This window comes from Anomalospiza imberbis, chromosome 9 (assembly GCF_031753505.1).
Source record: "Anomalospiza imberbis isolate Cuckoo-Finch-1a 21T00152 chromosome 9, ASM3175350v1, whole genome shotgun sequence".
Taxonomy (NCBI): Eukaryota; Metazoa; Chordata; class Aves; order Passeriformes; family Viduidae; genus Anomalospiza; species Anomalospiza imberbis.
In genome coordinates, this window is record NC_089689.1 from 2239414 (window position 1) to 2252188 (window position 12775).

The 12775-nt window shown below is 40.3% G+C and overlaps 1 protein-coding gene across 5 annotated transcripts in view; it reads left to right on the forward strand.

The window, feature by feature from the left end:
• KIFAP3 (kinesin associated protein 3) overlaps positions 1 to 12775 on the forward strand; it is a 67913-nt gene that overhangs the window by 35404 nt on the left and 19734 nt on the right. For all 5 annotated transcript variants that reach the window (XM_068199321.1, XM_068199322.1, XM_068199324.1 and 2 more), the window contains 2 exons: positions 7697 to 7886; positions 12028 to 12127. In XM_068199321.1, the coding sequence (XP_068055422.1) occupies positions 7697 to 7886; positions 12028 to 12127 (290 nt within the window). The remainder of the gene's footprint in view (positions 1 to 7696; positions 7887 to 12027; positions 12128 to 12775) is intronic.

Consider the following 12775-nt stretch of genomic DNA (forward strand, 5'->3'; position numbering starts at 1 on the left):
TAGCTATGTAACTTAGCTTGTCCAACTATCCATGGATCACACTCAACTTTTGGGACAGTTGTATTACACTGCTGAATTGGAAAAAAGAAAGAATACTGAATTATCAAGTGCTGTTGAGGATTGTCGTGACTCTACATCCTTTTGGGTATAGAGTAGCTGTCATGAAATTAAATTTTATAGTCAAAAACAATTTAGGTCAAGAGCAGCAGTACCTATGGCTTTTTCAGTCATCTACATTGTTCCTTTTTCAGTTTAATTACGAGTATTTCAGCTTGTTTTCTGAAAAGTTCAGTATAGTTTAAGGCCTAACTTACACTGAAAAATACTATATATAGTCTAGTTTGGCTTCTTCTGTTATACTTATTAATAATGTCTTCTAATTTAGTAGTGAAATAACATAACATTTTCTGAACTGGAATTCTTTTTATCTGGCTCTGTCTTTTCTTCATGGAGGTATAGAATGAAAATCTGCCCCAGTGGCAGAGTTGCTGTTGATATTCATTAAGGACTAGATTAAAACTCAGATGGATTTGCACTTAGTACTTATTTATGATGGGCATCATGTTCAGCCTAACAGAATCATCTATTTCTAGGGACATCTCCATGGAAACAGTGGAAAGACTTTTTTATCTTCGGGGTGAAGCTGGACAATCTAAGTGCATCAAACACTTGTTTTACCTTGAGGCCAATGCAATTTCCAAGTGACTCACATGTTGATTTGTTCATATGGGGAAGCTTTACAGTGAGGGGTGTTGTAATATTATTAAGCAAAATTTATAGAATCTAGAAGAATAAACATACAAAAATATAGCTTCATAGTAAATATTACCATCTGATTAAAATATACTTGGCTTTTTTTTTACCTTCCTAAGAACACAAAATCTTTATGCTCACCATGAGTCAGTGAGGAATGCTAAGATAATGGATGGGAAAGGCTCCTCAGCTTGCAAAAAGCACTGGACAGAACTTTCAGGGCCTTGAGGAAGAATAAAGGGAAGAACTGATGTGGTACTGTGGTTATTGGGGGTGGAGGAGGAGACACCAAACACATACTGAGAGCAGCTTGCATGGTGGTAAATTATATTTTTCTTTGCTTGTGGAGCAATACCACACTTAGAATGGTGTTAGCTGGTGAGTTAGGAGAGTTCCTTTTCCAAGAAGGTCTTTCTGGCTTTATTATCTGGGTGTTGGGGTTTTAAGTTGCATAAACACCATGCCCCTGAGGGGAACAGGAAGCATAATGTGCTCTCTTTTCTGGAAGACAAAGAGAACCACTAATTAATTGATTGCTTTCTCAATCATGTTGCAATCTGGTTGCACTTGTGTCTCTCAGTACAAAAAATCAAAGCAAAAAAGGCAATGTATTCTAAATAGTGATGATAGGAATTATAAGAGAGTAAGCTCTCAGAAGCTCAGATCTTGCTAGGTGTTAAAAGAATGTTACAGCAGGCTGTAAACACAGAGGTGTTTGGTTGTGGGGCAGTTTTACAACAGCAGTGCCTGCTGAGGTGTCTGAAGAGTCTCCCAGAGTGGTGGAACTTCTTATCTGTGCTAAATCCACAACAAGCAAACCTTCACTTTTCAGTCTTGTTGCTCATATACTGACAAGAGTAGATCCTCTGATGGAAATCAGAAAATAAATATTGGGGAGTAGATTTGAAAATGATTTCTACTCAGGGAGACAAATGCATCTTTCACTCATCAATGAGCTGTACATACTGTGATTGAAATAGCACTGGAGAAAATCACATGGCTTATAAGCCTTAGGGGAGAAATGCTTTCTGTAGTAAAGTAATTGTCACAGAAATTATGGAAATGTTACACTAGTGATGATTTGTTTAATATAGCTTGGCTGGACTCTGCCACTGATGAACTGAAACAGATGTGCTGCTTTAGCACAGTATATGCTGGGCAGTCTCAGCTTTGCACTGGGAGAAGCAAGATATCCCTTTTGTCAAAAAAAGTCTGAGTGGATGATTTCAGAATGCTTCACTCTCAGTCATGTGCTGAGCTTTGGAAGCAAGCAGCCAGTTCGGTGTTCTTGTACCCCTAAAGCGGGGCAGCTGTCAGGGCTTAGCTGAAGGCCTGGAATCAGCAGCTGGTATAGGAGTCTCAAGCAAAATAATTTCCCTTTTTTCCCTGGTTCAGAAGCCTGGAGAACTGCAACTCCAAGCTTGCAGACAGATATGTCAGCTTACCTGAGCTGGTTTTATTCTGTTCACTTTAGGCAACATTATCAAGAGCCAAGGGAGCTACTACTCTCTCAGGTTGCTTATTCTTTTTCTGCTCCTAGCTCTGTTTTATTGCAAACTATTTTCCTCATTTATTCAAAGGATATTTACTTAACCATCATCATATCCTAGGATTCTGTAGTCTGACCCTCCCCCTTTCCCCTGATTTTCCTCTTCAGTGCCTTTGCAGCTTTGAATCCAGACCTGCTCTATGTACCATCTTGTTTCTCTTATGATCAAGAGTGGATCACAATACTTCCTGCAGCAGTAAAACATCTTTTAGAGAGTTACAGCATCTTCCATGGGATTTAGGAAGGGCCTCATGCCTAAGGTGTCTTTTCATCTCTCTTTCTTTGCCCTGGGTATTTGTAATGAATGTCAAATAATGTTTGCCTTTTACGGAATTCATTGTTAATGAACAGCTTGCATCTTTCTGTGTTGGCTAAGCTCCCTGATAGAAATCCCCCATGTTGGGAATGCTGGAATTTCACCGAAGAAGCAGGAATGTGCTGTGAACCCTCTGTGCTCTGGGATTTGGGGCCAGCTGTATGAGATGTTGGCCAGCTCTCTTAGAGTCAAGGAAGAGCAGACCACAGGGATTTGGTGTGGGCTTTATTTGAATGGCCAGCATGCTCTGAAAATAGATAACCTTTGACTCCAGCTTGGTGTCCTCTTTCCATGAAGAGTGCTGTAGTCACTCCAGGAAAAAAGGTTCTCCCTTCACTTGACAGGACCCCCTTTCTGTGGTGCATCTTGTTGCCCTGTTATCATGTAGCAAACATGAAAACAGAGGGGTGGGCAGAAGGGCAGCGAGGGGCTGGGGCTGCAGCTGAAGTTTCCTCTGTTCGTTGTTCAATTTGCCAGCAGTCTGCTTTGGTGCTGGTTGCTTCTTGTGGCTCTGCCTGCAGCAGAGTAACCACGGGCAGCTTTAGATAGGGCAGGAGTGTCCTGGTTGTTTTTGTCTTCACATAAAACCTGCCTTGGACAGATTCCCTTTCAGCACTGGTGCCTGCTCTCTGGCTATGTAGGACTAGGAAGGTGAAGCAAACCACTGATCTGTTACTTACATACCAGGTTGCCAATGAGATACCTTACATTCCTCCAAAAGGGAGGGGAAAAAAGCTTCTCTAGTCTGCTACTGCCAGTATAGGAACTCTGAGGGTGCCCTACATTTTATGGAGCCACCTAAATTTAGAGGGCATCAATGATTACTCTTTTTTCCTTGCTTTGCCGTTAGTTTCAGCTGTCAGATTTCTGTGAGCTTCCTGTCAGAACATATTTATAGTAATGAAGCTGATTGTGAAGCAGTGGCTCCAGGTTGCACAGGTGGAAGTGGTGGAAGGATGTTTTTCCTGCTCTGTGAAGGAATTGTCCTGCAGTGGTGCTTACCCTAAGGTATGTGTGGTAGACACCTGCAGAAGGTGATCCCTAACATCTGTTTCTCTCCTTGGTTTATAGAGGCACAGAGTTAAAATCACATGCCTTAACTTTTGAATAGCTAGACAAGATAAATATTTTCTTTCTTAATAAATGGTTAATTTAGTCTTTCATGTAAACAGTAGGTTTTTAATGAAGAATGTAACAAATCACTAAGTAGAGCCTTGAGCATAATGAGCCTTCTACTTATTGTACAGCAGTTTTGTTTCAGTATGAGGAATCACATCAAATGAACCCTATTACAGACCCAATTAAAGGGCAACCACGTTAAAGTGAAAAGGAAAATCTGTTTTTCATCAGCTGTGAGGGAACACAAAGCAGATCTGTGTAGCTCTGTGTTATCCTATAGTGTGTTAATCAGATACAAGGTGTGACGGAAGCCAGTGACAAAGGGGACCCTGATAGGGAACAGACACGCTCTGATAATGGGCCAGTTAACGCTTCATAATATTTCAATGGTTCAGTAGTAAACAAAGCTGGAAGGAGAACTTCAAAAAGGATGGCACATTCCTCCCAGAGTCAAGCCATACATCTTCTATGACACTTCTGGATTTATGGAAACCGAATGTTAAAACCAGTGATGTCAGGGAGCTCCAAAGAGAATAAAATCAGCTTTGAGAATTCCTCCTTTTAAGTTTCTGACCATGACTGCGGTGTTTGAGGGGGGTGGTGCTGGAAAATAGGCACATTCTGTTCACCTTCTCATTCTCCCTTGCTTTTCCAGTAGCCTAACATTTAAAAGGACCGGAGCTCAAAGCTATAGCTGTATCTCTATAATTTTTAGCTTTCTGGTTTCATGTTTGCAGAAATTGCCTTGTGGAAAAAAGGAGGGCTTCTCCTTCTTTTTATTTAAAAAGGTTTTGTGTTTAAAAACCAAAACCCACTTAAAATAACCCCCCCCACACGCACAAAATAGTAATAAAAAAAATTAATAGCTCAAAATATAATTACTGGAAGACTTGCAGTGTTTTAGGGAATTGTTTTGCTCTAAATGTCTTTAATTTGGTTTCTTTGTGCCTTTTGGCTGTAGTCCTGCATTTACAGCTTTTCTTCCATTCTGATGTTATTCCATTAATCATTTACCCAGTGGTGGTTCTGCATATTTCCATGGAAAATCTACAGACATATTCCTGATCTAACACTACTTAAATGAACTTCTTTTGTGCTGAGGTTATGTAAATCATTCTAGACTATTACAAATCTTCCTTTTCTGTGATTGCTGCCAGAATGACACTCCTGACAAAACTGATATTCCTCCTGACAAAACTGGTGCAGTCACTTCTTTGTAACATTTGTACCTTGCTGTTTTCACTGGGAATGAACAACAAGAGTAAAGCTGTCAAAGTACTTGAATGGATAAATTGTGGTTTTTAAGTAATGTGCTGTTCAATTGCTAATACCATTTTCCAAAATTTAGATGAATGATCGAGGAAAAATACCTGGGAGTCTTAAACTTCTTAATACAGCATGGGAAATGTAGAATATAAGGAATATTCTACTATGCTGTCATCAGCTGAAGGAAAAATCAGTTAGAATCTGAGAAATGTTAAATGATTTTTGCAAGAGGATGTAAGAAGTTGATGTCTATTTCTGACAGACATTCATCATGTTCAGACAGTGGTGTGAGTGGAACTCCGATGTCAGGAAGTGGGATACATTTAGGGTTGTAACTTTGGGAATATTCAAGTGTTTTCAAAGTGCATTGATGGTAAATGTGAATGAGGTGATTTAGCTGATGGCCTTTTGGCTTTTGAGAACTTTGAAAAGTAAACAGGATAATGTAGAAGGGATTCAGCTTTCACAAACCTTAATCTAATTTGCTGTTTGTTAAATTTGTTTATTTTCCTCCCCTTCTTTGCAATCATGACTTCTGGGAATAGTGTTCTTGAGAGTGCAGTATGATTTCTGGCAGGTACAAGATGTTTCTCTAAAGCTTGTAAGTAATTCACAACTGCTGGAGGGTGACATAACAGCCAGCCCAGGGTTTAGCTCTGGCAGATGCAGCAAAGGAACTGTTTCCAAGGTGCTGGTCGGATGTCATCATTGAAAGTCATGCCTTGTCTTTTTTTTATGAGTCATTTTATTAATCTCAGTGATGAGCTTGCTTTTTCCAAGTTTTTTACTGTTACTTCTAGTTTTTATTTTTAATCAAGAGTGGAAATGGGGGGGAAAATCAAGAAATAGCCTGAGGTGTTCTTTTCCAAAGAGTATGAGGTGTGTGTGTTTGTTGGGTTTTGGTCTTGTCTCTTCTCCCTCCCTAAGGCTGCAGTAATTCTGACAGACACAAAGTGGAATTTTGCTTCCCTAGTCACTGAGAATATCTACAGATCCCACAGGTGATACCTGCTCTGGGTGTGGAAGTTGTGCAGGACACCAGGTTTTGGACAGGATCACTGAATAGGAGTGCCAGGGTTGTGAGAAGTGGAATGAGCAAGGTATAGGAATCAGTGTTGATCAGAGATGGAATTGGAGAAATTGAGAATAATGACATCTTGGGTGTTCTGGATACCTGTTGGCAATGTCGGAGAAGCCTTTGCCAAACTGGCAGGGCCAGCTGGCTATTGTGTTATCCAGCAGCCCAAAGGTGGAAAAGACACAGGGTAGAGAGTGTTACCTGTGGAACACATGACAGCAGTGAAGACAAGGCTGGTTGAAGATTAAGTCAGTGTAAAACCTCTAGTTCAGACTATAGAGCTTTCAGAAGTTTAACTCCTGTGAGCTCCTAAGCCAGCTGATTCTGCCTGCTCTGCCATTTTATGGCCTCTGGTTGTAGACAGATCTACTTTGGCATGTCTGGCAGGAGCAGAAATTCCCACTTCCACAACCAAGGCATTGTTACTAATTGTGTGTCATCTTCAGGGCTAAGTAAAACAGATTTTCAAAGCCTTAAACTACTCCAGCTTAGATCTCAGAGGAAAGTCTGTCTAGATCATACGTTCACCACCATGAGAGTTAAGAAATTATTTTCAACTTTTCTCTTATTTGTAGTTAGGTCAGAAGACAGTGGAGTGGGATGTGTTTCATAAGGGTATTTCTTCCCACAAGAAAAACATTCTGGTTAGGGATATTTTTCTTGCTCACAATACTTTGGTTTAAAAAAGCACAAATCATGGTGCATTATTTGTGACTATTCCCAAATTGATACCATCTGTAGATTTCGTATGTTGATGAGCTTCCTAGAGATAGCTGGGCCCTGTCTTGCCAGCAGAATTGAGGAACTGTTACCCATGGATTGGTGCTTCCTCTGTGGAAATCACCAGCCCCCAAAATCTGCTCTGTTCAGAAGATCCTTCTCTGAACAGCTGATTGCGGTGACCATAGGCTATCTCACTTCATGCTGGTGTTCCTTTACATGAGTATCACAGCACTTGAGTGCAATTAGGCTGAAAGCCAGATTGAGATGTCATGCCTGCATGTTTTTCCATAGTGACTGGAGCCTATATCCTGTTTTACTCAGCTTTCTGGAGAAGTTCCTCTCAGAGTTTACTTGCCTACCATTTTTGTGGTTGTTTGACATTATACATAAAATTTGACATGAAGTTCAAATTAAATTCATGCTGGAGTTCATGAAAGAAAAGAAATGTATTGGTTTTATCACAGACTTTTTTCTTAATCGATTTTTTTTTAGTCCTAGGAAATGCTCATCTAATGAAGATGTGCAGGGTTTTTGGTCAGTGCTAATAATTAATTACTAAAAATCCCCTGAAGATTGGCAGTAATTGGGTCTTCTTAATTAAACCGAATGAGGAGACTGCTGATGGAACTGTTCTGTTCAAAGCAGGAGTTTTTCTGGAGAGTGTCAAGTCCCAAACCATGAAGGGAAGATTGTACTGCTGTATCACAAACCCGAATAATGCTCAATGCTTGCAAAATCCCTTTTGCTCAAAGAACATGCAACTGAGCAGAGCATTGTAGTCACTGGACCCTGAACTGGCGTCTTTTGCTGATGTTGGCTTCCCCTGCCATTTCCTGTTACACCAGCTTTGTCTACAGCTGATCCTAAACCACTGTGTGGTGATTTTTACCAGGAATATGACGAGGAATGGGCTAAAAAAATCCAGACGGAGAAGTTTAGATGGCACAACTCGCAGTGGCTGGAGATGGTGGAGAGCCGGCAGATGGACGACAGCGAGCAGTACCTGTACGGGGATGATCCCATCGAGCCCTACATCCATGAGGGGGATATTCTGGAGAGACCTGACCTCTACTATAGTGCAGGTAAAGCAGCACCTGTCAGTTTTTAGCACTGGGATTGCCACCTCTGCATTTGCAGTGGGAGCTTGAGCTGGGCCTGACTCAAACCAGCATGACCGTTCGTGTTTTGTGGCACTGGGAGCAGCACTGATGCCAGCCAGGGATAGGCTTGTCCTTGTTGGGGTTGATGCCATGGAGTGGCTACTTAGGACAAGGTTAAGAGAGTAAAAGCAGGTATTTATTAAAAGCCTTCAACAGGCACACCTTGGGCAGCCAGAAGCCTCCCAGAGGCTACACCCAGGATGGAAAATGGTCATGAGTTTTTCAGGCAATTATAAGTTTGGTCCATTTACATATCGGGGGTTAATCCTCCAATTACAGCTTCAGGGAATGAAGTCAGATACCCCCAGTTTGCTGCTCCCCATTTCACATTTTGTTCACACTTTCCAGGTGTCCTTGAGTTTCAGGCCCAGAGGGATTGTTTTGTCTGACCAAAATGTGAAGACAGTAGCTAACACTCTGTATGGAGTTCAGAGTTACACACTAAAGCAATACAGAATCTGAAAAATACAAGAGCTAAATCCTAGGGCATCAGGGTGTTAGTGATGGATTAAGTACTGCATATCCATGATCTTAGGAAATGTTACAGGTCTGCAGGAATATGAGTAGACCTCTCTCAGAGCTGATTGACCATGACAATGGAGTCAAGTAAAGGTGGCCCAGACTTGTTCTTCCCACCTATTTCTTGTGTCCATAGTTTGTTTGCTCTCTAAACAAAATCCTCTCATCCCTGTTAAAGTCACAGATATAGGATTTATGCTGAGTTTTGTTCTGCCTATTGTTTTAGTTGTGCAATGGGATTTTTATTACAGATAGTGATGAAAGACTTCAGTTGAGTCTCAGCAAACTTGTAGATTCTGTAGCAGAGGCCATAATTTCATGACTTTAAACTAATCTTTCTGTATGATTTTTGCTGTTTTGTATCTAGGATTTAAGGAAGTGTGTGAATCTCTTGTGTAAATGCTGATTTATCTAATCCAGTGTTGCCAGCTGTTCAGGAGGAGGGTTCAATAAAACTTTGCAGGAGGCAATAATGAAATAATTTGCCCAGTGGATAAATGTCTTCATAACTTTTTGTAACTAGGAGTTGGCTTACCCTCTTAAACTTGTGGGTTTAGATCCTTTTCAAACTCCTGGATAACTGATTGCATGAATTTTTGCTCTTTTTTTTTTTAATTGCTGGGTTTGAGTCTGTGTTTTTCATTTTCCACATAAGAGTCTAGTCCTCTGCCATGAAGCATGAGTCACAAAACTCTATGACTGTGGATCAGTTTGCAGGAAGAGTAATTAGAAAAACAAAACCACTAAACCCCATAGTCTTCACTCATAGTTGCTGCAAGAAAATAATTGAGCAAGATCTCAGTAGCATTTCAAATACTGTTCTCAAAGGATATCAGAACATAAGGCTTCTTTTTTTCTTCTGCCTTAGTGTCTCAGTGTCATAGTTTTTCTCTTTTGGATTTTTGGTGTTGGAATTGATACTTGACTGGGAAGGAAAGATAGAATTCTGGTGATATGTTCTGCAGATGTTTGAAATGTGCTTTTGTTTTTAAAGGTAGCCCTTTTTAAAGAGTGATTATATTCAAAAGGTAGATTCACTTCTCAGGTTCATTGCAAAAAGTGTCAGTAATTGTGTGCTTTTGCAGTTTCCTAGACTTCAGCTTTTGAAATGTGGCATCTCAAAAGTGACATGATATTCCTTTGAAAAGGCTACATGTTAAGGTACCAGTTGGAGCAGGGATTTGGATTTCTGAAGGACAGATCATTACTTAGTGAAAAAAACCCCAAACCCACCAAAAGTACAAATCTTTATGCAGTCAGAAATGAAATACTTGTATTTCAGGTTGATAATTTTAGAAGTGATCTACACTGATGGCTGTCAGTACAAGTCCCACCTTAACTATAATCGTTCTTGAGCTCACTGATGGCAAGATGAGTTCCTTATTTCATGACAGGCCAATCTCTCTCTTGCACAGTAATTTAAATCTACATGAAAAATGTGGTAGAATCTCTGAAGTTACCTTCCTGAGCTCAGTGCCTCTTGCTCTGAAAGTACATGACCTAATTTATGTTGAAATGTACATAACAACAGATGTCCTTTAACTGTGTAATCACATTTTCTGCAGCTGATGCTCTCCATGTGCTTTCATTTTCCTATAAATTCATGTGAGCCATAACTCTGAGTGTTATGGTTTGACTGTTAACACTCTTGATTGAAGACACTTTAAGTAGTGGTAGCAGTAGCCTCAGAGTTAAAATGCAGTGCTTGCTTTATTAATACAGAGGCATATGTTATTTTTAAGTTTCTCTGCTCTCAAAGAAGAGAAGGTTTAACCTAGCCTGGCTATTTAAAATGCATAGTCACTTAAATGGATTGCTTTTGATCTGAAGTGCTGCAGGAATAAAAGTGATAATGGTCCTCCTCATTTTAGTTCAGTGGAGCATACAGACTAGGAGGTGAGCTAGAAATATTTGGCACAAGTCTTAATAAAGGCCATTTCAACTTTCCTTTCACTTATTTGGACATTTTCTATTTGTGTGATGTCACAGGGCACCTGTGTCCTGCTGAACATGCTGAGAGACAGGAATATTGATCCCTGCCAGAACTCTTGCTTGTCAAGTCATACTCCTTGGCATACTGTACACACATGTCTGCAATTAGAACATGGCCCTGTACAGCAATCTGATGCTGCTAAAATCTGGTCTGATCATGGCTGGCATTTTTCATTTGCAATCTGCTGCCTTGCATTCAGTCACTTTCCCATGAGGTATTATCTTCTAAATGAATCTCTGTAGCACCTCATCAAATGTCTGTTAGAAATCTAGATGTGTCAATTCTATTCCTTTTATCACTTGTCACTATATTATCTTCAAAAAACATCAGGTAAATTCATAAAGCACAGGGAGATTTGTTTGAATGCCAGAGTCGTCATCTCTAAGCCCTTGTGTCTGTAAGTAACTTTCCACTGCTTCCTGTGCAGGCAGTTTTAGTAGTTTGGAAACCACAGAGGTTAAGCTAAGTGGCCTGTGACTCCCTGGATCTTATCTCTCTTTCTTTAAAGTGGAATGGCATTTGTAACTTCCTAGTCATTAGGAATCTCTGTCTTCCCTCTCTTAAACTCTTAATGTATCAGTCTGGATGTACCTGTTTCTGCCCTGGTTTTATGGGGATGCTTTCTGCACCTCAAGTCTGGAATTGTTTTCATACAGTGATGGAGACAAACTGATGTAGGGGCCATTTAAATGAAAGAGCTTGTTTTATCTGATTAGAGCCTAAAACTAATTACCAAGTAAGAACTGTGCCCTTAATATTAAAAAGAAATGTGTTTTGTGAATGGGAGCAGTAAAGAGTTAAGCTGGGCTCTCATTCAGCTGGGGTCAGTTCAGTGGCTTTACTTCAAAGACACTCCGGGTTTACATTGATGTAACAGAAGGAAGATGTTAGCTCCTGATTTTCTTTTCCTCATAAAGCAAGCAGAGACTGTGAAGCCTTTAAGGAATACTTCTGGCTTTACAAGTGTCTGCGTCTTCATATGCCAGTGTTGTAATGTAAAGGAAGCACAAAAAATCTGTAACCTGTGTTCTTGAGAGGATGGCAAATGAAAAGCCTGCCCTTTTTGGAAATAGCTCTGAGATATTAAAAGATGGGCAAGATAAAATAAACTTGAAGTAGCTTTCTTGTTTTTTTCTCAGCAAGTTTGAAGAGATACAGTGGTGCAGTATAAAGTCTGGACAATTAAGACCTTTGCTGCTTTTTTATTTTTATGCTGCTGGCCCAGATTTTTACCTTTTTCATTACTTGTTCTTTGGGCTTACTTTGATGGGTCTTGAAATAACTTTTATAGGCTTAAGGAAGAAGGGCTAAGAGAATATTTCTTAGGTACAGCATTTTTCAGGGCAGTGGGCTGAAGCTCCTTGGAGTCCTAGTAAAGACTATTTTGTACGTGAAGTTGCTGGGTTTCGGTATTATTGTAGATTTTTGTTCCTCACAGAAATGCTGTAAGTTAAATGTCTATTGAATTGCTGAAAGAAACCAGGACAGGTGGTTTTTCCCACTTGCCCTCAGTCCTGCTCCTTGACAAGTGACTGTATTTTGTTTCCCTAGATGGGCTGATAGCCCCCGATGGAGCGGTGAGTCCGGATATCTTCGGGGATTACCAGCTTCAGAATGGAGACCTGGTTGGGCAGCACCCCTTCTCTGGCAAGTAAGTTGCTCCTACTGAAGAATTCTTATCATCCAACGGCTCTTCAAGTTTCTTTTAGGGCTTCATTTGTAATGCTCAGTAATTTTTGCCCCCATAGCAGGAGGAATGATTTACACTACACAAGCAGTCTGTTGTCTGAATGACATGTCTATTTTAACATCCTAACATGTTGTAACACATCACAGCTTTCCAAAAGCTGTGGAATAGAACAATAACGCAGAATACGCCACCTGTTATGACAACTACTCAAATACTCTTCAGACCCTGGGAAACATCTAAAGAGAGGCTTGAGATGCTGATTACCCGGATGATGTTTGTTTCCAGTATTCTTAAAATAAGTCTTTCTTAAATTTAAAATAAGCTGCTGTGGGTTTGGGGGTTTTTTTGGTGTTCTTCCATTAACCTAAGCCTTCCCAAGGTATTCCTGGTTAGATTCCTGAGGGCACTTTGAAAATGGGCTATAGGAACAAAAGGCATCAGCTTTTGCTGATATTCTGGGATATCTTTCTCTGAATTTCCCCTCTGGTCTAAGACCTCTCCTCAATGTTGGCAAGCTGTTCCAGTTTGAATTTCTGAGTAAGCTTCTCCCCTGAGTTCAAAATAGAAAAGACTCATTTCCAAGAATGGAGTCTTCATAAATCCTGATGC